The 25,433-nt window shown below is 43.2% G+C and overlaps 1 protein-coding gene across 6 annotated transcripts in view; it reads right to left on the reverse strand.

The window, feature by feature from the left end:
* Positions 1 to 25,433, reverse strand: part of ncanb (neurocan b) — a 182,673-nt gene that overhangs the window by 103,586 nt on the left and 53,654 nt on the right. For 5 of the 6 annotated variants that reach the window (XM_084354923.1, XM_084354927.1, XM_084354924.1 and 2 more), the window contains one exon: positions 7,398 to 7,480. In XM_084354923.1, the coding sequence (XP_084211049.1) occupies positions 7,398 to 7,480 (83 nt within the window). Of the gene's footprint in view, positions 1 to 7,397; positions 7,481 to 8,472; positions 8,524 to 25,433 lie in introns of all 6 variants that reach the window. The other variant, XM_084354926.1, reaches the window with a different exon arrangement.

Here is a 25,433-nt window from a genome sequence, read left to right on the forward strand (position 1 = left end):
GTCAACGCCGCTCCTCTCCTGCTGCCTGCGTGTCAGCTGATTATGTGTTTGTGTATGTGCGGTTGTTTGTGCAGACGTGTGTGTAGGTCATAAATCATGACAGATGAGCTGTCTGACAGAGGCCTGCCGCTATTACTTGATGACTGTGTTGTGTGAAGTGACAGCTGATACAACAACAAGCAACTGGACTGCGGCGTGTCAAACTGTTGTTTTTGTAATTCTCACAGTTGGTGATGAACTGCAGCTTGATGGACGTGGTTTGGTGCATGAGGGCAGGACAGGAGATGAGTTTAAATTTGCTGGTCCAAAATTTTCAAATGGCTTTCCAGAGCGGTTTTCCACAAAAGACAGTTTATCTCTGTTTTTACTACTATTAGACTCAAATATCAAATAGTTCCTGCATGCTGTGATAGAGAGAGGACTAGAAGAGTCAACACCACAGTATACAAATTCTCTACTACTTACTTGATAGAAGTACATAAGCATTATCTGCAAAATACACTTGAAGTAGCAGATGTAAAAGTACTTAGTCTGCAGAATCACACCTTTCAGAATGTCACTGGATCATATTGATGACTACTATTAACACATAAGTAGCATTTTAATGTTGCAGCTGCTAGAGGTGGAGCCCATTTTACCTATGCATAAAAATGCACAAGATTTTATTTGATGATCATATAACTGTATGTAAATCCGAACCAATTGTCATTCTTCAGTAAATACTGCTTGCACAGTGTAACGGCTGCCTTTGCGCAGCCTGGTCACTATCCCCGGGTCACGATGGAAAGACTAGAATAACTGTGAAAACTCTACACTGCAAAAGAAAAACACCCCCCGCTGATGAGGGAGGCAAAGAAGGTTAAGAGGGAGAGTGATAGAAAACAAGAGTGAACGGACAAAGTCTGTTCTACCGTTGATGTGTTTTTCCTCTCACCATCAGGACTTTAGACGGTTCAAAACTGGCCTTCTTTCTACTTTTCTTTCTACTAAGTAACAAAACCTGCCTACTTATTAATACTGTACATCTGGGTGTTTCACTCTGACTTTGAGGTTAACAGTTGTATTAATAAAGCCAGATTTTTAACTCTGCCTTTTCAAAGCACTGAGATCAGGTTTCTCGGTCTAATTGGGATTCTCAGAGTTGATTTTTGAGCAGCAAGGTTACTAGCACTAACGTTGTTGCTAACGCTGTCTTTGCAACTCACAACCCCAGCTCCACAAAAGTTGTGATGCTGTGTAAAAAATAAATAAAACAGAATGTGGTCATTTGCTTTATGACATAAGCTCAATTGAAAACAGCGCAGAGACAATAGATTTGATGTTTTACCTCGTCAACTTCATTGATTTTTGTAAAAAAAAATGTGCTTATTCTGAGTTTGACGCCAGCAACACATTTCAAACAAGTTGGGACAGAGGAAACAAAAGACTGGGTGAACGGGTTCATTGGAAACAGCTGATAGCATCATGATTGGGTGTGAAAGAGGCATCCTCGAAAGCCTCTGTCGTTCACAAGCAAGATGGAGGATGAGGCGAGGCTCTCCACTTTATGAAACATTGATATTACTACATGGGCTCGGGAACACTTTGTGAAACTGTTGTCTGTAAACACAGTTCGTTTGCAAATGACTGCATTCTGTTTTTATTCACATTTTAAAGCCACCACAGCTTTGCATCTACCTTTTTTCTGTACATTCACCTCCCACTGAATGTACAGTTACATATCAGCTCTCTCTTATGAAATGAAATGAAGCCAAGCCATGAGTGTTACTGGCTGGACCCAATAACAAACACGCAAAATGCTAAATGATTCTATTTTATCATCTAAAAGAAATATTACAAACCAAACATGAAGCAAGGTTCCTGTTGAAACGCTGCAAAAACTGGATGGAAAAAATAAGAACAGAGAAGAGTGAAGTGGAACTACTGGGAATGAGTAGGAAGAAGTCAAATCATTTTCATCTTCTGATATGAATAAAACACCTCAAGGACAGCGGCGGCAAGTGTGGGTTTGTTTTTGGTGCGAGCTGCCGGTCTGACAAAACTGCTCACTGTCTTTATTGTTGTGTTGTGGCGAGTGGAGAAATGCAATTCCTTTAACAAGACCTCGGATGATGCGCGGAGACAAGCGGGAAAAATACAAGGGACATGAAGAAAATAACATGAAAGGAAGTCTGGCTGCTCTTAAACACTGATGTGTTATTGTTTAGGAGGAGAGAGGGACGCTCAGGCTGACGCTGCCCAGATTGAGACGGGAAATTATAACAATGGCAGCAGAGGCACCGCAAATGGGGAAAAGGTGGTTAAAGAGCACGCACACACACAAAGTTCACTATGTGCCTTGGGGATGGCCTCTTCAAAGAGCAGCTCTGAGGCTATGTACTGTATAATGTAAATTCAATGAGGGGAGACTGGTGTCCTATATCTTTTCCTACTGTTTGATCACTGGACTGACTTTCACTGCAGTGCAGCCGCCTCTCCTCCAACAGGAAGTACACACAGTCTCCAATATACACAGTTACACACACAGTCAGATGTACACACACACCAAACCAGGGTACCGGTAAGTTTTCTGCATCTGTGTGTGTACGATGGGTGTGCATATCCATGTTGCCTGTCTAGGCGCAGCAGGTCTGCCAGGCGGACATCACGCAGGGTTTGGAAATGATGTCTCCATGCTGACATCCTCTCGCATGAGATCTTCTCCGACAAAAATCACTCCAGCTCTCACCTGCCTCCTCCTTCCTTTCCCAGTACTCCTCCACTCATCTCCCGGATGTTTTTTTCTATTGTGCTCTATTTCTCATTTCCATAAATCCCTGTCTGGTCCCATCGTTCTCCCTCTCTCTCTCACGCTCGTTCCCCCTCTCCCTGGCTCTCTTTCTATCCTCCTCCTCTGTTTTCCCTCTTGTCAATCCAGGACTCCTTGCCTATCCTCCTTTCTATTCTGTTCTCACACTTTCCCCATCTCACGTCAACAGTGTTTTGTCCACAAAACTAACAATGAAAACATATTTTTTTCACGATGACAACAAGACTAAAACAAAATAAAAAAAAGTAGCCTTCCAAAAGAAGCTTCAGGAAGAGTCTTTGCACACACTGTCAGGTACCACAACGTACTGCACAACCCACGAGAGAGACGCTCCCATATCATTAAATCGGAAGGTAAACAGGACAAATTACCAAAAGGGAGCACGGCTGAGAAAGGGTTAAAAAATAGGAAGACTCCTGTGAAACTTGGGTGTGTTGGCAGGCACGTTAAAGAAACATCCCATATTATGCTCATTTTCAGGCTAGGAGTTTTATTCGGGGCGTCTACTAGAAAATGTTTGCTTAGTTTAATGTTCAAAAAACACATTATTTTTCTCATACTGTCCATATTCACCTCCCAGTCTTAGACTCTTTGGGTATATTTCACGCTCATGTGCTATGGATAAGAATGAGTGTTGGATCAAAAACTACACCAGAAGTTTTTGTTGAACTAATACTAACAATAACTAAATCATTAAAATATAATTACAAGTCAAAAGACCATGTAATATATACTCTATAAGACTACTGTAAATCACATTAAGATGATAAAAGCAACACTGGCACTCTGACTCCACTCCCTCCTTGGTATTTAGGTAATTCCTCCTAATTTCTCAATTCCCCACACTTTCTGCAGCTTCTAATCATCCGTCAAACCCTTTGTGACCTGGACCGCCTCCTCTTGTCTCCTCCTCCTCTCTTGGTGACAAATATTAACCATCACACTGCAGCTTCCTCCCTTGTCTGAGATGACTCCCACTGGGCCATGTCAGGCTTCACAGGAGACCCCCCCCAACCCCCCCAACCCTGGGCTGCTGCCGTGACTAATTTTGCATCTTCTGAAGCATAATTATACATTTATCTTGCATGGCACGCAGCCAACATTTTGAAATTCACGTGCGCGCTCAGGAGTGCTTGTGCAAAAGTGCAGACGTGCTCACGCTATCATCGACACATACACACGTATATACACCACGACGTGCGAAAAGCTCACAGCTAATCTGTCCCCTCCCCCACATCCCACCCTCTTTCCAATCTCTTGGCTGTCAAGCAAGGTGTCACGGGGTGAGCTTTGGTGCAAACCCTCCCTGTAGTCCTCTCCCTCCCATTGACTATTTCTGGAGTCACTCAGTCGAAAATGCACAAAAAGGAATGGAGAGAGAAAAAGCAACAACAGGAGACGTTAATGCCCTCAAAACTCCTCCAAAGCCGAGGCAGGGAGTGTGTATTTGCATGCCATAAACAGTCTGAAAGGCACATGTGAGTGTTATCAAGCTCCTCTGAGATTCTGTGTGTGTGTGTGTGTGTGTGGGCTACGGTGCGTGCAGCTCTTTGAGTTGGCTGCAAAAACTACCTGGCAGATGTAACCTGAGGGTTTTCACACAAACACAGACACACAACGAGAAGAGACAGAGGAGCTGGCTTCATTTTCATCATCTGTGCTGCCTGTGAATCTGAACCCTGAGACACGGAGGGGCCTCAGTGCCAGGTCCGGTGGTTCTTTTTTGGGTTTTAACCTCCGCAGAAGGCAGCAACAATACAACACAGATAGGAGCAGACGGTCGGGGAGGCCACCGAGAGCACTGAGGGGGTTTGCAGTCTGTCCTGCATACCCACCAACACATGCAGATAGACACAGATACACAGTGGGGGAGGACAAGGAGAGTATAGAGAGGGTAAAGAGGGACGCAACGATGCGAATGCTTGTATTGCATGCCCTTCCCTGCAGAGCTCTGTGCAATGGAAAGATAAAACTGCCAAATAGACAGATAGGGAGGCTGTTGAGCGACCAGAGCAGACGTACAGATCGACAAATGACTCACAAGTTTCGGTGCAACGGTTTCTGCAAGACTCTGAAAGCTCCATAACTGCCTTTACATAAGCCTCATCACGTCTTTTTTTCTGTCCTTCTCTCAGCAAAATCGAGAGTTTAAAGAAGTCCTTAAAATAGAAATGCAAACAAATGCAAAATGTCAAGTCTCTCTCCAGAGTTTGGGTAACTTTCTGACACATAATGAGAGGATTAAGATCCTAAACTCTGGCTTTTCAGCCGAATCAAAGCTACTTTTAATGAGCTTTGCGAATGTACATTTGAAATAAATATTTCAGAGATTTAACAAAATATCAAAATCGTTTCTCTCTCCAAATGGCTGAGGAGATGAATGTGAGCTTTGGAGATCGCTGATTTGTGTTTATTCCTTCACATCTCATATTTTTGCCTCTTTTTGGAAGTGCTGATGGGTAATTATGAGTATATAAAACGGGAGGAATAAGTGGGCTGGTAGCTTAGCTGTGAAGGTCTGCCAAGTGCTCGAGATATGAATGCTGGGAGAAACACAAAGGAGTTGACAGTCTGACAGCCAAAGCAAATGTCAACGTGACTGAGGAGATCTAACAACTTATTCTCACAACATTATGACTGGCTGTGTGACTAATGGCCACCGATTGTGACCAATTAATTTGTGAATGTCATGGGGGTTGTTCATCTTGCTAACCTGATGGTCACTTACTCATGAAGGTTCATTCTTGTTCCACAGCTTCTCTACGTGTTGTTAGCCAGTGTGAGTTATAACTGTGCCAATGAACAAACCAGAGGAAGCCATGAGAAGATGTTGCAGTAGTGGGTTATTTACAAAAGTGGTTCCCAAACTAGGGGTCAGGCTTTTGGACTCTAGCATAACGTTTTGCATATGGATCATTTTACCTCTTGGGGCCTCATCTTTTCGATGAGAACAGTCTCTAGTGGAACCAACTACAAGCCCAAAAGGTTGGCAACTCCAGGTTAACAGTGTTTTTTATAAGCTCATCGTGTTTCTTCAAGTAAAATCTTAATGTTAGAAGTAACTGGTGACTATATCTGTTGATTAAATGTCATGGAGTATGAAGTAAAATATATCTCTCTGAAATATAGTAGCAACCCAATCACCAGAATAAACATTAGCAAAGTATGTTTCTGCAAAACCACAGATAAGTTCAAAGCCAACATTCCTTTATGTTGCAACTCTACATTTGTTGAGGTTTATATTTATATTTCTCTCTTGTCATAATGCTGTCCTTATGCTCTGCCTAGGTTTAGGCAGAATTACAACTTGGTCAGGACAAGGAAAACATCACAGTTTGGCTTAAAATACCTGTTTTGGTTGCCAATACAATGGCTGGAGATGTCCACACAAACTTAAACTGCAGGCGCCTGTTTGGCAGCCTTGGAGCTTGTAATAACACCACCTCCTTCCCCTCCACCTCCTGAGTTGAAAATCTGCTAATAAGCATGTAACGTGAACGTGATATGCCACGCCTGGTACAACTGTCAACCTCAGACGTATCGGTGGTTTGCAGAAACGTTAACTGCTAACATTATATCCTGGTGACTGGGCTGGTAGTGGGGTACCGCAAAATTAAACTTCAGTACAGAAAAGTCAGGTCAAGACAAGCCTGTCTTCTAACTGTCTGTCCTTGGTTTAAACCGGCTACTTGAGTACATTATTTCCACTACTGATTACTTTGCAATATTGTTAAAAAACCAAGGATAAGAGTATCACATACGTCCAAGCTGCATGAAGAGGTAAAGTAGACTGAAGAGGTCAGGTCGAACGTGTTTCAGTTGCCTGAATGAAACTCATTCATCTGGCATTATAGTTGCTCTTTATATTATCGCTGGAGCAGCTTTGATCTCTAAGAACATACAGAGCATGTAAATGGATACCCAGGACTTGACTCATTCTGCACAAATACAATATCTTGAGTTAGTTTTAACAAGACACTGAGTCGCTGAAGTTCTGTTTTGGCTGAGAGAGCTGAAGAGGCTGATTGCGTGCTTCCAGGAGGTGATGTGGGTTTTGCTTATCTTTGATTGGAAGGACATGCTTGATTACCTTTATCACACATCACTCTGCCTCTCAGTCGGTCCCTCTGCTTCCCTCTATGCTCCACAACCAGGTTTTTAAGCAGATATATTCATCCCGGTTTAATTGCACTGGGGATGTCATTTATCACATCCTGTGCACTGAGGTAGGTACGTGACAGGAGGTGGATCCAAACTCACAGTGATGACCTATAAAGGATGTTTGATCCAAGGAGATTTGCAGGAGGGTTGGACCACTAGTCTATCAAACGTACAATTTTGAAGTTAAACATTGATTTCGCTTTCATTTGCGTTAATGATTAATAACGTGGCCGAATGACTGCACACAGCAAAATCTGATGTATCAGAGGTAATGGCTAGAAAATCGAATCAGACCAGGATTCTGACTGGAAAAAAATGAGGGAGGTTGGTATGTGGTTTTGTCAGTGAACATGATTATCTGCAGTTATGTACTGTACACACTGTAGGTCAAGAGATGGTGACTGCATACAGTGTAATGAGGACTCACCACAGCCCACACTTTGAAGCAGAAGGAGGGCCAGCAGGGGCTGCACTCCACGCGCAGGCAGTACGCCCTGCATCCTGCTGCACCTGGAGACACAGAGGAGGAGAGAGGGAGGGAAGGTGAGCACACAAAGGAAATCAACACATTGTCCTTGTGAAGCTCGCTCCACACACACACTGCATGCTTGGATGAGTCACCAGTTGCAATTTATTTTCACGGGATGTATTTTCTTATACCCAGCGAGGGCCTTAGGATAGAGGGGTATCAAGTCATTGTTCATTTTAATTTACTGTCTCATAATGAGCAGTGATGAAGTCTTCAGGAGCACTTTGAGGCTGTGATTAAGGCCTTTTAATGGCTACAAAAACAAACTTAATGTGACCAATCTCTTTTAAGTATGAGAAAGAAATATGGTATTATCTTTACACTTCCCAGACAAGTATTGCCTCTAATGAATAGTTTAAACGGCTTCATTCCTCTTTTGTCTTTGTGTCGTTCCAGACCAACTCTCCATTTCTTGTGATCACATATAGAGCTCTGTGTGTTCAGACACCTGCTTACATCAGAGATCTACTGCAGCTCTATGAAGTGAAGTTACTTACTTACTTACCTAGGATTACCAGTTCATTTCATGCATTCCCATTAAAAAAATCATGTGAAAGCGTCTTAAAAGTCCCATCGCTCTACTAAATATGAAGTTTGGCCCTCGGAGCTAAATGTTATCATTTCTGCTATCTCTCTATTTATATTCTAAGCCTCCACAATTGCTTATTTTTCACTGGACTGGGTTGAAATGGGTTGAAAGCCCTCAGGATAATTTGCATTTCCTTTAAATTGTTGTTTCAGAATGCTTTACTGTAATCAAGCCACTGACAATAAATAATCTTCTACCTGAACGATGAATCTTCAATTTTTTAAAATGTGAGATCCGCACTAGTTTCCACTTTCTTCCCACCACTTTGATTCTGTGAAGCATTGATGTACTTCCATCAGATCCAGAAGTCATTTGGTCCTCCTGCATATTCTGCTGAAAGCCCCAGATCTTGCCAAATTTAGCTGAAAGACCCACTTTTTTTACCTTTTATTTCTCTTCAGGTTCGCAGGGTGGTTGAACCCTTCCCAGCATGCACTGGGGAGAAGGCAGAAAAAAAACCAGACTGACTAAATGGTAGACTGGCAACCTTCCCAGGGTGTTTTATGGACGCAGATGCTCCCTCTATAACAATGCTCTCCAAAACCACCTGGCTTGCGTGTCTTTGGACTGAAATCTACACTTAAAAGGAGCCGATGGTGCCAAACTCTGAGCCCACCAATGTTAAACTTATCCATGCAAAAAAATAGTTTGAATAATCTAAAGTACTGTCATTGCACAGGTTATATTTGGATAGATGGAAAGAAAGAGCTGCTGCTGTCAGTATATGAGACACAATCGCTGGTAGAACATTCCCATATACAGTTTACCATGTCAATAAAAGCCTGTTTGTTGAAATGTGAGTGGGATTAACAGCAAAATACTGACGCAGCTGTGCGCAGGATAACGTGAGATTGTTTGCTGCACAACAGGGAAAAATACTGATGCAATTCAACAATAGAAACAGCCAGATAAGAGCACAAGAGCCAAATCTAACATGATGGACCTCTGGGTTCCCTTGATGCACACGGCTTGCTGAAAACTCTGCCGAGCAGAAAAATATCAAAGCAGCATCGACGCTGTCACATTAAACATAGAGAAATATCTATTTGAGAGCCGGGTTGACAGGAGCCGTCTACGGTATGTCTGCATAGGTTTACTTAGACGAATATATTTTTTTGGTTAAGTAACTGGGGAATTATGTTCACGTCTTACACACACGTACACACACACACACACACACACTGGCTTGGTTTTCACTTGAATTCTTCGAGCAAAGTGACTTGTTATGATGTGGAGCGTAAAAAATATATTGTGAAGAGACTGTCTCAGTGTACATCGTCGGGCTGAATGGTTTTTTTTTGTAGCAAGAATGTCTTCAGTGTAACACAACCCCTCAGTTTTATCTGCATGGCTGTCTGAGTGCTCACGGCAGCCAAGAGAGACAGAAAAAGACGGACAAGGAAGAAGTACTGTAATCTCCTTGCACCTGCAAATGTGTGTGCGCTTAAAAACTGTGCAATCATTTATGTATATTTGACTTACGGCTAATACGTGTGTGTCACAAAAGCCAAAAGGCAGACACCAAATAAGGGAAGGTCGGCCCCTGCCATGGGGTCTGAGAAACCCTGAGTGTAAATAATGAATATGGCTTCTCTGGGGACGTGGAGGGCCGAGCGGGGCCTGAGGGCAGGAGAGGGGCTGGGGGGGTGGGGGAGGAGGGGATTTGGCGGCTGGTAGTGGAGATGCTGGACAAAGATAGCTGGTGTCAGTTACAGCAGCGCCGGTCCCTCTGACTCAGTCTCAGAGGTACAGCCAAGGACAAAAAACACTGACCTCGTAGCGAATACCTCTGCTGTGCTACAGCTAAATGGAAGCTGATATAAGGGTCTCTGGGTTTTGAGTACAGATTCACGGCGTGAATGTGTGTGTGACAGAAGAAAATCATGTTACCTCACAAATCATTTAGTCCTTTTAAGGGATGAAAATTAACTACTACTGTTTGCTGTCATAGCTACTTCACCTTTTAACGATTCCATATTATGTATGTTTTTTTAGGTTCATACTTTTATTTAGGGTGTCTACTGGCATAGATTTACATGCTTTAGTGTTCAATAAACACTTTTTTTTAATACTTTCCATTGGCGTATCACCTCTTTTGAGCCTCAATCTGAACGCTCTATCTGTCTCTTTAAGGCCCTCCTTCTGAAAAGCCCAGTCTACTCCGATTGGTCAGCTCTCACAGGCCTGAGCAAGCACTACCCACCATGTTTTTTGTAACATTTGTAACTTAAGTCCTGATGGCTCCTTTAAAGGCAGAGTTTCTGAATACAGGCTTTGTGCATTTCTCTGTAGATTGAGCGGTTTGATAATTTGACAGTATTCATTGCACACCTAGACCTGCTTTATGGTAAAAAGAAAACATGGGACCTTTAAGCTATTTTACACCAAACTTAACAAAACTTTTGGTGAACTATTGCACTTGCATACTGGACAGATGTTGCCATAATGGACCATTTGGGCAGTGTTTCAGTTTTTGGTTTGCTTTGAGCCACTTTTCCGCCACTATTGGCAACATTTCTCCCAAAGAAAAGCTTGGTTTAAAATGAGGTGACATTACCCATTTTAGGTTGCCCATGCTGTATGTAACTAAATAATCTCACTCTTAAATCAAAGCTTTATTTTTTTCAATCTGCTGTGAGTTGTTTCTAAGCCTTCCTGAAGTTTTTTTTTTTTTGTTGATATAATAGTGTTTTCCTTCAATGCAGCTAGAAAGGAGTAACAAACAGTCAAGGTCCTCAACTACCACATACTATGACGATTTTTGTCAATGATTACTTTGTAAAGGGTTAAAGAGGACATAACTGAAGAAGACATGAAAAGTCTATCAATAGTCTCCGCAAGTTGATTTTCATAGTGTGTTGAAATCTACAGAAACCACTGGCATCCTGTGCAGAATAGGTTGTTTTTTACAATGCCTCTGAGGAAATGTTTCCAGAGTCTGTATTCAGGATATTTTTATACAAAAATACTATAACTTTGTAGCAGGAGCCCTTCACACTCTAATGATTGCTCCTCTTTCATTACATTTTATATTCAGGCATTTACTATACTGTAGCTACAATTCACTGTAGCTACAATAGTGCAACACTTTCCTTATTTTTTTTTTACACCACCATATTTGTCAATTTTCTAAGGTTTTGACCTCTATCTCGCGAGTTCTGTGCCCTTCTTCGCTATGTTCCTGTTCTGATGCTGGTACCTCTTCACTGTATTTCTACAGTAGGACCTTGCAGCTATTCAGAATCTAGAACAAAATTTTGTAAGTGTGTTTAACTGTGTGTATTTGTGTCTTCCATTGTGCTGAAGCAGACATGAGACAGGCAACATGCTGCGTGTGTCCTTTCAAAACATCAGCTCAAGTCAAACCTGACATTGCACACCCACATCGAGTCTAAATTCAGCTACAGACAAAATTACTGTGTATACAGTCTGCAGGATGTTGGAGGAGGGAAAAAGCATTTCCTGTTGCATGTGTACAATATGGATGGGGTTTGAAAAAGAAAACAGAGGTTTGACTCAAGCCTATAAATCAACATGCCCAGAACAACATTTGGCATTTGGCTTCAGCCTTTTAGTATTTTGTCATGTACGTATGTTGCCATCGTGTGTGTATTTAGAAGACATTTTTAGATGCTTCATGTTGAAAGATGATATATGGCTGCAACCCTAATCCACAGTCATCAATCATATATTTTCAGTCTGCTTTCGTTTACTTCCAGGTAAAATCTAACACCCAATACCATCCCAATTTGGATGGGAAGATCCGACAATTTCTCAGTGTAAAACTCTGAGAATGGAGTGCTTGACAGCCATACAGTTAATGGAGCGGGTGTGTCATTGCCAACAGTCTATTTTAATCAACTTTACCTCTGTTTTATAAACTTTCTCCCCCAACCACAGCTGTGTGATCTCCTACTGAAAGTCAGTATGTGCACTCCTGCTGTGTGTAACACCAGCCGGTGAGATCCAGCCAGATCTCAACATGTCAGACGAGTGCACTGTTCCCTATCCAGCCTGTCACAGATACTGTAGATGTGACAGACACACTGGGAGACAGACAGCTAGACGGTTACAGACAGAAATGCGGAGAAAAAGACAGATAAACGCTGACGAAATGTCACAATTTGTCTTTAGTCCCAGACCTTTACGGGGGTCCAAGAAATCTGGTCCAACCGATCCGTCATCTCATCTTAATCTCACCTTTCACCTCATTCTGTCCATCTGTATCTGGAAAGATTGAGCTGCCAACAACTGTATCCATGAATTTTCTTTTACGTGTTTGGGCGCGTTCCTTTCTTCTTTTTCTTTGCTTCTCTCACATTGCCCCGTCACTCTTTCCTCACTGCGGTGCATTATTAAGAGGGCTCATTAATCACCCGGGCTGCCTGTCTGTCACTCTGTCAGCACACACGGCTGTTGTTCCTGCAGCACATGTGCACACACGCTCATACACACAATAGCACTGGTTTCACAGGGGGAGTTAGCCCCATCAGTGTCTGTGTATAAGTCCCTTAGAGTGAAAAATGAGGCTACCCTTCAAGTGACAAAAGACTGTTTTCCTTCCAGGAGGATATTACCAAGGTTTTAGCGAGGAACCTGTCACACTGTGTCATACATAAATGGCTTTAGGGGTTGACGTTTTCTGCACAGACGGGGCAGTTTCTGTGGTGGAACGTGTCTTCTAGCGTGCATCTTCCTCAGGTGATTTATTCTGTTGCTTGGGAGTAACAGTATAAAAGCACCTTAATGAAAACTATGGCTGAGTGGGCGGATGTATTGCTGCTTACAAAACCTGTATGAGGTAAAACAGTAGGACGCGCAGGGTCTCTAAAAGAAATGTTAATGTTCTGTGAGCGAGAACACGCTGTGCGATCTCAATGAGTCACTGATAACTAACTGAACTGCTCAATTACAATCCACATAGAGAGGAAGAGGAAGGAAGAGTTAGGAGCTCACAGATATAGCGAGAAATGGTTATAGGAAGAAAGAGGCAGGAAAGCAAGAGGAAGTAAAAGACAGAAAGAGCTAAGGACGTAATCTGACACTTATTTCAGCCCCACTAAAATGCCAAGCCTGAGTGGATGAGGGGGGAACTAGAATCTTAAGCAGCCATAAATTTCCCCCGATGCTTTGCCGGGGCCCGCCGCTCTATGTACACGCTTGGAAGGGAATTGGAGCTGGTGGAGCAACATGAGGGAAGATGGCAGGGCTCCCAAAAAAAAAAGACATTGCCATCAGATTCAGAGCCCACCATATGGGCTTCGACGCATAGTGTAAGCCAGAGACAGTTTCATTCCATCACACACACACACACACATAAACAGCGCACAGTCCGGGGATAACGTTTCCCTTAACGCTCGAGAGGGTGAGGAAGACGCAGGTTACGAGGGAGGAGAACTTGCAACAGATCTGCATTATAATGAAGTCTGCGATATTATGAAAATTGAATGTGCAATGTACAAAATGCCTGTGGGAATGCAAATGAATCTGTGAGCTGAGAGTGTGAATGAAACGGACAGATGCATACACACACACACACACATGCATGCATGCGTGCACATGATATATGCTTATTAGTGCATATATCTGTGCATACAGCTACACTCAAGACACACTTGAACGCTTTCAGTAGATTTGTACGAACTTGCAGTGATTTTATTTCACAGGATTTTGGCTCTATTCTACTGTCAGCACATTATTATTTCTTTTTTGTTGATACATTTCATTTGATGTTAAGCACTTGGTAATTGTTATTTTGAAAGGTGCTATACAAATGCAGATTATTATTAATAACCTCTGTTATGCATGAACGAGGAGCTGCTCATGCTCACATGAAAAGGTGCAGTTAATCAGGAGTCGGGCAGAGAGGGACGCGGGGATGAAAGGAAGGCAGGGAGGAAGAGGGAATAAGAGCGAGGATGAGACTGTTCTCTTACCAGGGTTATCGCTGTGGAGCTGAAAAGTGTTGTCAATTACAGTGAAGTGTTTCACTGCACAGCCTGCACACATGCAGGTGCGTACCCAAACCCACACATTAGTGCATTACGCGCTGTTATTAAGTGCTTGTAGTGGACTAAGTATGTGCATTTGGATGCTTTTTCTGCTTTAATTCTTCAATTTTAAATAAACATAATGGTCCAAAAGGGAGAGAGAGAGAGAGAGAGAGAGAGAGAGATATTGTGTACCACACAATGCTGCGCAGGCTCCAGCATACAGTACAAAGCAAGGGTGATATTGCTGAGCACCCTGATGGTGCAGAGTGGGAATAAGCTTCAGGGCTGCCCAGAACTATATAGAAACCTATTACTTACAGCTGAAAGCCAAACAGGTCTCCCTTATTCACCCACCCACCAGCCTGCAGCCAACATAGCCAGGCACCCTGTTAAGGATTTTGCTGGAAGCGCAGCATCACCCAGTTCTTTCTGTAAAACATATTAACTCACGCTCTGTGGCCAGAAAAGGTGAGATCATCCTACAGTACATGTGAATAAAAAAGGGCAAGATTGAGAGATAGAAAGAGAAAGATACAGTACTGAGGAAAGGAAACGGAGGAGGCAAGACAGAGGGAGGGAGGGAGAGAGAGAGAGAGATCCTCCTGAAAAATGAGGTGACAGAAAGCTTTTTACGTGCAGGAAGGGTGGCCAGGCAATTTTCAAATGTCTGAGGCTTCTCATTTGCCGAGCTGCAAAACCACTTTATACGGTGGCAAATGTTAAACTTGTTCTGGGCACATCAAGGTCCCCTTGGCCGATAGCTTGTCTTCGCCTGGAATATAAATGTGGCTTTGGATGAGGGTACAGGGAAAAAACAGTTTCGACACCTTGTACACAAGAGTTTAAAAAGGTAGAGTGGCGGATATCTTTAGGGTCCACGCGAACAAAAGACTGTCTTTGTCCATGCATATGGAAGTCCAAAGTCCACACCATCAGAGGCTCCTCTCTCCCACAGAAAATGCTGCTCCTTAAACGCCTCGTCAGTAATCTCGCCTTTTATTCAATGACTTTGTGACATCACACTACGTCACCATGTTACACATTTGTATAATTTATTCTTAGCGGCGAGGTTAGCATGTAAGAATTAATTTAGCAGAGCTGCTCTCGTTGTTGTTAGCGGTGCTGGCTCAGTGTGAGTTGACCAATCAGAGCAAACAGAGGGAGGACACAGAGCTACAGCACTTGACTGCATGAGAAAACTGATGTGTTTTTTGAGCATTAAAGCATGTAGACCTATTCAAACGGGAACCCAAAATACAAATATGAACCTGAAAATGAACATAATATGTCTCCTTCAACTGTGAGGTGAGCGATACTGAGTCCAATACCAGAGACCTGAGCAGGAGACACAGCAATCAGCTGTTTTTTGCTGATCTATCAATTAATTTTTTGATTATCAAATTCATTCTTTTCTCTATAAATGGTAGAAAAGGCAAAAAACAAAAACAAAAAAAAGCTCATAACATCTTTTGATTTGCTCTATTTTCAACCAAAAGTCACAAACCAGAATTTAGAATTCAATTAAAACAGAGAAAAACATGAAATCCTCACATTGTCTAAGCTAGATTTTTGTTTTCAAAGTTTGTTGTCACTTTCCATTCACTCCACTAATTGATTAACCGGCTAATCTTTTCCACACTGAGAGATTTAAATAATAGCTTTAATGACTGAAACTGTCACTCTTGTTTTCAGGATGTGTCTGTCAAAATGTGATTTTAACTACAATGCTGTAAAAATAATAGTCACTGCCTCTGGCCATGTAGACCAGCTCTGACCACATCCACCTGTCATCCCACACATACACAAGCTCGAACATACACAGCTGTCCACAGGTGTGGTGAAGGCATGTTATCAGGGTACGACAGGAGGCCTGGGAGCAGGACATATTTCCCTGGGAAGGCTGCCAGCTCTCTCACACTCTTATTCTCTCCTCTCTACATTGTTTCTTCTCTCTGTCGCTCCATTCCAGCCTGGACGTCTCTGTATTTCCATTCTCTCTCACCGTGCTTTACTGTCTCCCTCTCTCGGTTTTTGTCTGTCGGCAGGATCCAGGGACATATGGGATACAGTAAATCCGAGCTGTTGACTGCAGGCAGTAAAGATTCCTCAGTTAATCAGAGTCAGCGGTGCGGGAACACTGAATCATGCTGGGTCAAAGGCCCGGGAGCCGGTCAGTAAACCGGCGCTATCAGCCCCGCACCAGATCCCCCTGTCAGTATAAATACAGTGGCAGCCTATAGATCAGCTGGCCTGCAGTTTTAAGGAGTACAGAGAAAGGTGATAAGCCAATAATATGGCTCCTGGTCTTTGAGTGGTATCCCATCATGATGATACCGTCATATTGTTTTACAAAACTATGTTGTCCAAATTAAAGATTTAAAGTTACCTGTTATTTAAAAAAAACAAAATCAGACTTGTTTGACGCTGTACTGTTTAGACACAGTGGTGCTTAAAGCTAAAAGCTAACATCAGCATGCTAACACACTTACCCTGACAATGTTAACAGGTAGAATGTTTACCTTGTTCGCCATCTTAGTTTAGCTTGTTAGCATGCCTAGCAACCTTTGCTAATTAGTGCTACACAGAGGCTCAATCTCATTTCCAATTTTTGCCCCTACCCCTCATTTTCAAGTGCCTCTTTGCCCCCTCAGGACAGAATTACAAGGGGTAATGGTCCTAATCTCCCCATGAAATGAGACAATTCAAGATCCTGCTATTATCATAATGCCATTTATCTGATGGAGACAAAAAAGAAAAGCATGGACACCCGCAATTGGTTCGCAGCTTCACATTATTAATAAATGTATTAAATAAGAAAGAACATTGCTTCATTTCCTGGCCACTAGCCGTGTTTTACATGCTAACATTAGCAACCTATTAGCTCCTCCACTGGTATCAGAGGAACTTCTCTCCTGGACTTCAGCTATATTTTGGGCGCTATATGCCATCAAAGGAGGGGAAAACATCATTGAAACATGTCAAAATGTGAGACTATCATCATGCACAAACTAGCAATAACAGGGTAACATTAGCTAGGTACTGTAGCTTGTTAGCTACCAAGACGTCAGCAAACTAGTAGCGTTTGATTAATGCAGAGAGTTCTCATAACCCTCTTTTTGTGTGCCTCTGAGGAACCTCTGTTTTGCCCTACAACTCTTTCTCAACAAGAATCGGGCTAAGGAGTAGGGGCAAGAGGTAAAGTACTGCTGCTAAGGCTGATTAGACTGTCATTATTTGATGGCACTAGATAAAAAGTCAGGTGGTAACCGAAGTTAACAATCCATCCAATAATTGTCATAAACAAAACCATCATTCTGCTGTTGGTGCTGCAAGGAAAGGCAGAGGCAGAGGTAGAGAGCAGGCGTCATCCTCTGGGGAACATGAATATCCAACCAAATGTCAATGGCATTACATCCAATAGCGGTTGAAGTATTTCAGTCTGCAGACAGCGGGGTTGTGTTTTTATCCTTTATCACGTGCACGATGATACATGACGGGACACATGCGCCCGGAGCAAAGAGGTTAACATCTATCACAGAACTAATCACACATCTAATGAGGATATATTATGCATGAGCTAAAAACAGCATATACTCCTTCCTGTCACATTGCCTCCCTGTTCGTGTTCCTCCGCCTCACTCGTCATGTCATCCAACCACACCGAGAGACCAGACTAATTAACAGAGGGATGCGGGCTGCCTGTCGTTTAGGGAACTCATCTAATCTTCTCTTGTACTTTCCCAAGCAAGTTGAGCGACAGCGAGAGGGATGAGGGAGGGAGTGGAGGGTCAGAGATGGATAGAATATGGTAAATTAGAGAAGGATGTATTCAAAAATACCCCAATATGACACCCAATCAGTGTGTGTTTCTTTCTATGTCTTTGTGTGTGAGTGTCTGTCTTTTTACTCTCAATATCTCAGCTCTTCACTTCCGAAATTCCATCCAATCCACTTAGATTGCTCATTAAATCATCTCACAAGCAGACTACACACTGGGAAGCATATGCCTCAGTGGCCTCTGTGTCCTTAACACACACACATGCAAACACACACACACACACACAAACACAAAGAGGCGCACACAAAAGCCCAGTGGCGGGGTGTGTGCGTGTGTGGAGGGGGGATAATCTGCTGCTTTGATGGGCAGTTAAATCAGACTGCATCTCATCACAATCACAGCATCAGTGACTGCCAGATACAGACATCCATCTGAGGCACCATGGAGGACGCACACAAACACACTAACACACACACGCACAAACACACAGACACACGTACAAATCATCAAGTCACCAGGATGCAGGCAGACAGATGGTGAGTTTGTATCGTTTTCATGAGGGCAAGACGCATGTGTGTGCGTGCTAAGTCTCGTCCAACTCTGCGGCCACCTGAGAGGGACCTTCTGAGCCAGAGAGGACCCAGACAGACCAGATTGTGTCCTGTCACCTTCAGTGTTACAGCGACTGGCTGCCTGACAGCTAATGGCTGAAAAATATTGCTCCAACAACAAACCACAAGACAGGGTGACTATTTGTAATTTTAAAAAGAAAAGAAAAGAAAAATATAGGTATATTAACGACCGTCTAAGCGTATTTGGTGACTCATTTTAGCTTTCTTAACTTAGATAAGTGTACTAACCTCTCCTCACTCTACCCCTCATGTCGACTGACAACTGCACATGCTCTGCAGAGGACCAGACAGAGAGATTGGTGTTTCTGGTTTTGCGTCATTCCTGTAAATACACCGATTATGATGCTTCCTGTCCCGATGAATGTAGACCTACTTATGCCATTGTTTTGTAAACGCTTTTAAGTGCACCTGGTTTGTGCGATGACATGCGGTACCACATACTGTAGGCTTCAATTGTTCATTGTTCAGATCACCATCATCAGCATGGATATTAGCATGGATAGTGGTAGCAGGTCATGTTACTCATGATCAAACTGTAACCTCCACTGTACATTAACTTCCACCAGACGACTTTACTGCTAAACCTTCCCCCTGCTCTCATCAATACCTGCTGCTGTGAGTCTCTCTTGCTCAATCACACACACACTGCCCTATTCCTTAAAGGATCCATGCTACCCTTTTAACACTATACACTCCTCAAGCCACGCAAACGTAGCATGAGGAAAGTTTTTTGTCCATCTTAGTTCAGTATGTTAGCATGCCAACATTTGCTGATGGTCTCTAAAGACAGAGTACACCAGAAGCTACTAGGTACGTGATTCATTTTGAAAGTATTTGGTTATAAACAGCAAATTATTATAAAAGTTGAAAGATGACTATGACTGAAATTCATCCTGAGGGAGACATTCAATGTCTGTTCAAAATTTAAAAGCAACCATTTAACAGTTTTGGTTTGGTGGACCGACCAATCAAAACTGCCATTCACGCAGCAGCGCCACTAGCATAGCTAAAAAAACGTATTTGGTTAAAGCCACTGGACACTAAGTTTGAGCAAAGACAGTAAAGTGAAGATAGTGAACTACAAAAGGCTTTAAAAAATGTGTGGGCAAGAATACACCCACCACTTTTGAAAAATTAATGAGGAGTGTGTGACTGCTGAGGGAAAAGTGCTTTTTTTTTAACAATCTAGCGATTCATATAATCCCAACTATGCCATGTGTTTTATAAAACACAGTTATACAGTATAGAATAAAACAGAGAAGCTTGAGATGAACTGAATACGCAATGTGAATGCATGACGGAGGTATTATATTTTTTTATATGAAAGGTTCACTCCATTTTCAATTATAAAGTCAATTATCTAGGCTGCTTTAATCTGCAGTAATACATCATAATTCTAAAGGCCTGTTAAAGAAATATCCTACAATCTCTCCTACACAACTCATATTGGTTTGGTCCTATTATAAATCGAACAAACCAGTGAACTGTGGGTGGTGAGATTTGACTGAAGGATTTTCAGCAATTTCAGTCTATAAATGGAGCTAAGGGGGAGAGAAGAAGTAAGAAGACTGATTTAACAGGTTGAGAGTGACAGACAAATAAAGGGAGAGATGAGTGAGATTAGTGATTAGATGTTTAAAATGCATCAGCTCTCACAGACTGTACCTGATTGTGGATGGGAGCGAATGGCATGGAAAGAAACTTGAAATTCGTACAAAGAAGCATGCCAGACAAAGGTGGTTTTAAAACTGATGAGAGACGACAAGAGTGGGCATCAAAGTACACTGAATAAATTGAGAAAAAATTGGAATCGGAGCACAGTGCGGCCGGAGAAAAGAAAAACCTGATTTTGTCGGAGGGTGAGGTGGAGAGAGAAAAGAAACAGCATGAAGGAGAAAGAAACTGCGTTGTGATAACCGAGTGGGAAGAAGAATCGAAGTGTGAGAGCGAAAGGGGAAGAAATCAAACGCTCCAAGCACCGAGAAAAGAAACGCTGAGGGGAAAAAAAAAGAGTGAGTGAATAGAAAGCAAGCGTGCTGATAGTGGCAGCCGCTTTCAGCATGCTCTGTACTTATTAAATAATAACACTTAGAATGGCTAATGAGACGTGAAAGTTTGCAGATGTCTCAAGGATCCTAGCAGCAACAAAACAGCCAGAGTACTGCCAAAGTGTAAATAAGGAGGGTGGGGAAGGTACGAGGAGCTGGTGGAAGTGCAGCCATGGGAGATGTAGAGAAGAGGAACGACTGCGGGGAGGGTGGAAAAAGCCTCGTTGGAGAAGAAGATAACGTGGGAGATTGAAGAAAGGATGGAGTGACAGAGGCTGGCGGGGGTTTGATGCTGCACGCTGGCTATTTCCAGCTTTATTGCAGAGCGCCGCGGTCCGGTCTCAGTCCGAGCACGATTCCCCGGTAAGAGATGGAGACAGACTGGGATCCCCTAGGTATATCGATTTTCAGGCGCACTCATTTGGGAGAATCAGAATTGATGAGACCTGCCTACGGCCAAGGTTTATTTACTTATTTATCTGGAGCCTGCTCTGGCCCTGGCCCCATCTGTCTGAGAATATGGGGCTACCTACTGGGGCCCAGCATCTCCCATCGTCCAGGCATGACAACTAATTTGAGGGCATGTGTATGTGTGTGCGTAGGGAGAGATACTGGGAATGCAGCAGGCCACCTAAATCGAGCACACCCTCCATAAATCAAGACAGGGCAGCCAGCACAAATTGACATTTCACAGATGGGCGTAGTTTCAATTGAGGTGTACTTGATTGTTAGTTTTAGGCTGTTTTCTGCAATGTCATTATGAGTCAGTCAGCCTGCAACCAGAGGGATCAATTTAAAACAGGCTTGTGCTCTACTCCCTGCTGCAAAGTTTACCCTCTGTAAATTACACCCTGTCATCATTTTAGTTCTTAATCAACACTGGAGATCTCCAGAGGACTTCTTCACACTTTGACTCTGTCTCAAAACTGCGTGGTTCATCTAAACTGCACTAAAACCTTAGGGTGGAAACAACGATTGGCCATTTTACAGGGGATTACTGTATATGTCAGACTACTGCTCGTCTGGGAATTGCAGTTTTTACACTTTGGTCTTTGTATGGATTAAACAAACAAGCTTTAACGTGTTAATCAGTGAGCTTTAGCGGTGTTAGCAAGTGTTAAACAGAGCCAGGCCCGCTGTTTCATTCTTTAAGCTAAGCTAAGCTAACTGACTCCTGGTTGCAGTCCTATATTTTTGATATGCAGACATCCGAGTGGCATCAATCTCTTCATCTAACTGTCAAATTATTGCTGTGATGCTGTAATTTGGTGACTAGAAAGCAAAGTAAACAAGTGTTTCTATGCATCTTCCTTCCTTCAATGAAAAGTCCTCATATCTCACAGCCAGACAGTGTGTTTCTTCGCGACGTGCTATCTCTCTCTCAGCCCTTCCAATCCTCCCCTCCCCTCGACGCCGCCCCAATCTTGTAAGCTACACAGACGGCCTGATAATTGGATTTCAACAGACAGTTCAAACGACGGCATAAAATAATTAGCGACAAACCTCGGAATCAATCTCAGGCATGGCGATCATCTCACTGGCCTTGGCAGGTCTCTCTGGGAGCGCGAGGGGAAAGGCATGATATCGGTTCAACACAGTCTGTGACGTGATGAATCGCTTGGCTTTCTCGTGTTCGGATGAGTGAGTCGGTATATGTGTTTACGGAGTTTGTGTGCACCCATGTGCATTCAATTTATGTTTGCTTTCTGATCTGGACAAATATGTGTGTATGTGTAGGCAGTGATGAGAAGCCCTCGAAGTGTGAACCAGATGTAGCTGAGCATCGACCCCTCGCCCCCTCCTTCTTCCATCCCTTGAGACAGGAACAAAGAGGCCAGACTACATCAGGCAGGTCTTTGATCAGCTCAGCTCTATCGTGTTCCCATCAGTAATTGACAGCTCTCGGATTCCGGATGCTTCCTTTGCAACGTGCACATGGAAAGTCTCAATGTCTTCCAATATATAGTCTGATTGGGCGCTAAACTCTGTCTTTTTAGGATTACCAACTGAATAACTTTGGTACTACCATGTGCTGATTCACGTTTAATCAATCAGCGCCAAATTTCACTACCTGCAAGCGCATCTGGGTGAGAGTAACTCAGACTACAGAGAGAAAGAGAGACAGAAAGACTATGTCACGCCTGCAGTTTGTTCAGGTCACACTAAGTCAGGGCTTTGGCGAGCAGCAAAGCAGTTGCAACACTTTAAAAACTCGACAGACATAAGTTGTTGTTGGAGTAAGTGTGAAGCAGCATATCCAAGTCTGAGGCCAGGGTTCTCTGCCGGAAGGGGATGAGCTGAGCTCTTGTCCCAAGCGAAGGAGTTCAAGTATATCGGGGTCTTGCTCAGGAGTGACAGGAAAATGGAGGTTGAGACGGACAAGAGGTTTGGTGCAGCGTCAGCAGTATTGCAGGGGTGGCACTGGACCATCATGGCGATGAGGGAGCTGAGCCGATTTACCAGTCAATCTACGTTCCAACTTTCCCCTGTGGTCATGAGCTGTGCATAGTGACTGAAAGGATGAGATTGTGGATACAAGCGACTGAAGTTTCCACTGTAGAGATAGGGTGAGGAGCTCGGACATCCGGAGGGAGCACGCAGCAGGGCCGCTGCTCCTTTGTGTCAAAAGAAGCCAGCTCAAGCGGTTCAGGTATCTGATAAGGATGCTTCTTGGGCGCCTCCCTTTGGAGTTATTCTGGGCACGACCAACTGGGAGGAGACCCCAGGGCAGACCCAGAAACTCGCTGGAGGGATTACATGTCTCATCTGGCCTTGAAACACCCCAGAATCCCTCAGGAGGTGCTGGAAATCATTGCCAGTGAGAGGGAGGTCTGGAATACCCTGCTTTGCCTGCTTTCACCGCGACCCGACCACAGATAAGCGGAAGGAAATTGATAGATGGATGGATAAGTTGTTTGAGATTTTTGCAGACACTGTCTCAATTAAAACATCTATAAGGTTTTCCACTGCAGAAAATAATCTGCATTTCATAAATATAAACAGCATTAAATCTAAGCTGCTTTCCATTTTGCATGCAACACACGGAGAGCTTAGGGGCAAAGCTGGAGGCTCTGCAGGGCACCTCACTCCTCTTTCCGCACAATCTCTCAAGTGGCCTTATCACCTGCGTTAATGTAATGAAACAGATTAGTACCTGCAGCCTAACACTTGACCAGGGAAAATTAGAGCCAGCCATAAAGTGCTTATTCATCTCCGCTGAATCCACCTTCAGAAGAAAAGTCGGGGGAAAAAAATTAAGGCCCTTCAGCCTGAATATAAAGTAATAAAGTGATTTAGTTTCTACCGCTGCTTTATTGGAAGTAAATTAACCCGCTTTACAGTCAAGAACAGTGTTAGCGGCCTGTAAATTTGATCACATTTTTTTTATATTTCACCCTGCTCAAGAGAGGAGAAGCAGAGAAGGGGGACTTTTGAATTTTCACTGTGTGAGTTGACTAAATTACAAAGATTTCAGCATTGCAAAGTTAAACCGATTCACCCAGAAATGTTTTTTCTTCTCGATGAGTCAACAGTGGTGTTGTGTTTCCCCAATAACACTTGGCACCATATAAACACACACATACGCAGGTCCAAGAGATAAGTGCACAGCTGCTGAGATCCTAACTTTTGACAATGTAAAGCAAACAAATGAGAAGAAAAAACAAAGTATGTTAATTGTACATTACAGTCACTCATTCTTAATTCTACATTATGACAAGCTGCCATTTATGCTAAATAGTAACTTGTTCTGCTAATCTTGTTTGATAAAGGCTTAATGGTCCTTATTGTTGTTCTACGGTGTTGGTGCTGGAGTGTAGAGCCATTAGCCCGTCATATATCAAGCCCTCAGTGTCATGAGTAATGGTTAAGTGTTTTGAACCAACTAGCTCATGGCAGCATGAATCTTCCTGAAGGCTGGTGATTATTAATGATAGTGGCAGCGCAGAGCAGCCACCTTCAATCACACCGCAGGTAAATCCTGCTCCCGCAACAAAGACGTTGGCAGGGAAGTGCCCTTTAATTCCTTTTTGCCGGGAATTAATCAGCCCCGTTTCTAATTTCTCACCCGACCGATGTTAATGCCTTTTCCGTGTGATACTCTAAATAAGAGATTAGACGCCACATGGGGACGGCTGCGCAAACACGTACACAAACGCGCACAGACACACACACACACCATTGAGCTGATGACAAACGAGGACGCAGCGGCTCATTTGAATATCAGAGACAAAGAGTGCTGGCGTGCCAACGTAACCTCCTCCAGCCTGTACAGTAATTACTCAGCACTGGAACACAAGAGGACACAGAGGGTTTATGAAGGAAGAATGGACTGAAGACAATGAGAGAAGGGGACGGAGCTTGAGGAGCAAGAGTGAAAGGAAGGAGGGAGGACGGAGAGCGAGAAAGGCAGAGGAAGGCGAGGGTAATTGGGATGAGAAGGAGAAAAATAAAAGTTTAAAAAGTTTGAGGTGATTTAGGAGCAGAGGCGGCGTGTAAAGTTAACACCATCTTTCTCCTCTTTATCTGGCTAACCTGATGGGACAGCGATGCAGGGTAGTTTCCTCGGACCATCTGTTAGACGCCAACACAATTGTACACAACAGCCACAGACGGAGAGCCTAGGAGCAACCAATTTCTCTGGATGATGCCCTACTTATTGAGCTGTTTAAATTAGCCTCTCCCTCCTTCCTTATCTCTATTTCTTCTCCTAAATATCCTCAGAAGATTCGTCCCTAGTTTTGTTCAGTCTTTCCACCTTGATTTCTTCTTTTCTTTCGAGGTTAATTTCGCCGTTTGCCCCATTCCTCCACATCTCCTGTCAACTTCACACCTAAATGGTTAAACAGGTTGCATGTAGCTGCCTTCCAAAATGAAAAATATGTGCATTTACTCA

Source organism: Pagrus pagrus (assembly GCF_965226575.1).
Source record: "Pagrus pagrus genome assembly, chromosome: 6".
Taxonomy (NCBI): Eukaryota; Metazoa; Chordata; class Actinopteri; order Spariformes; family Sparidae; genus Pagrus; species Pagrus pagrus.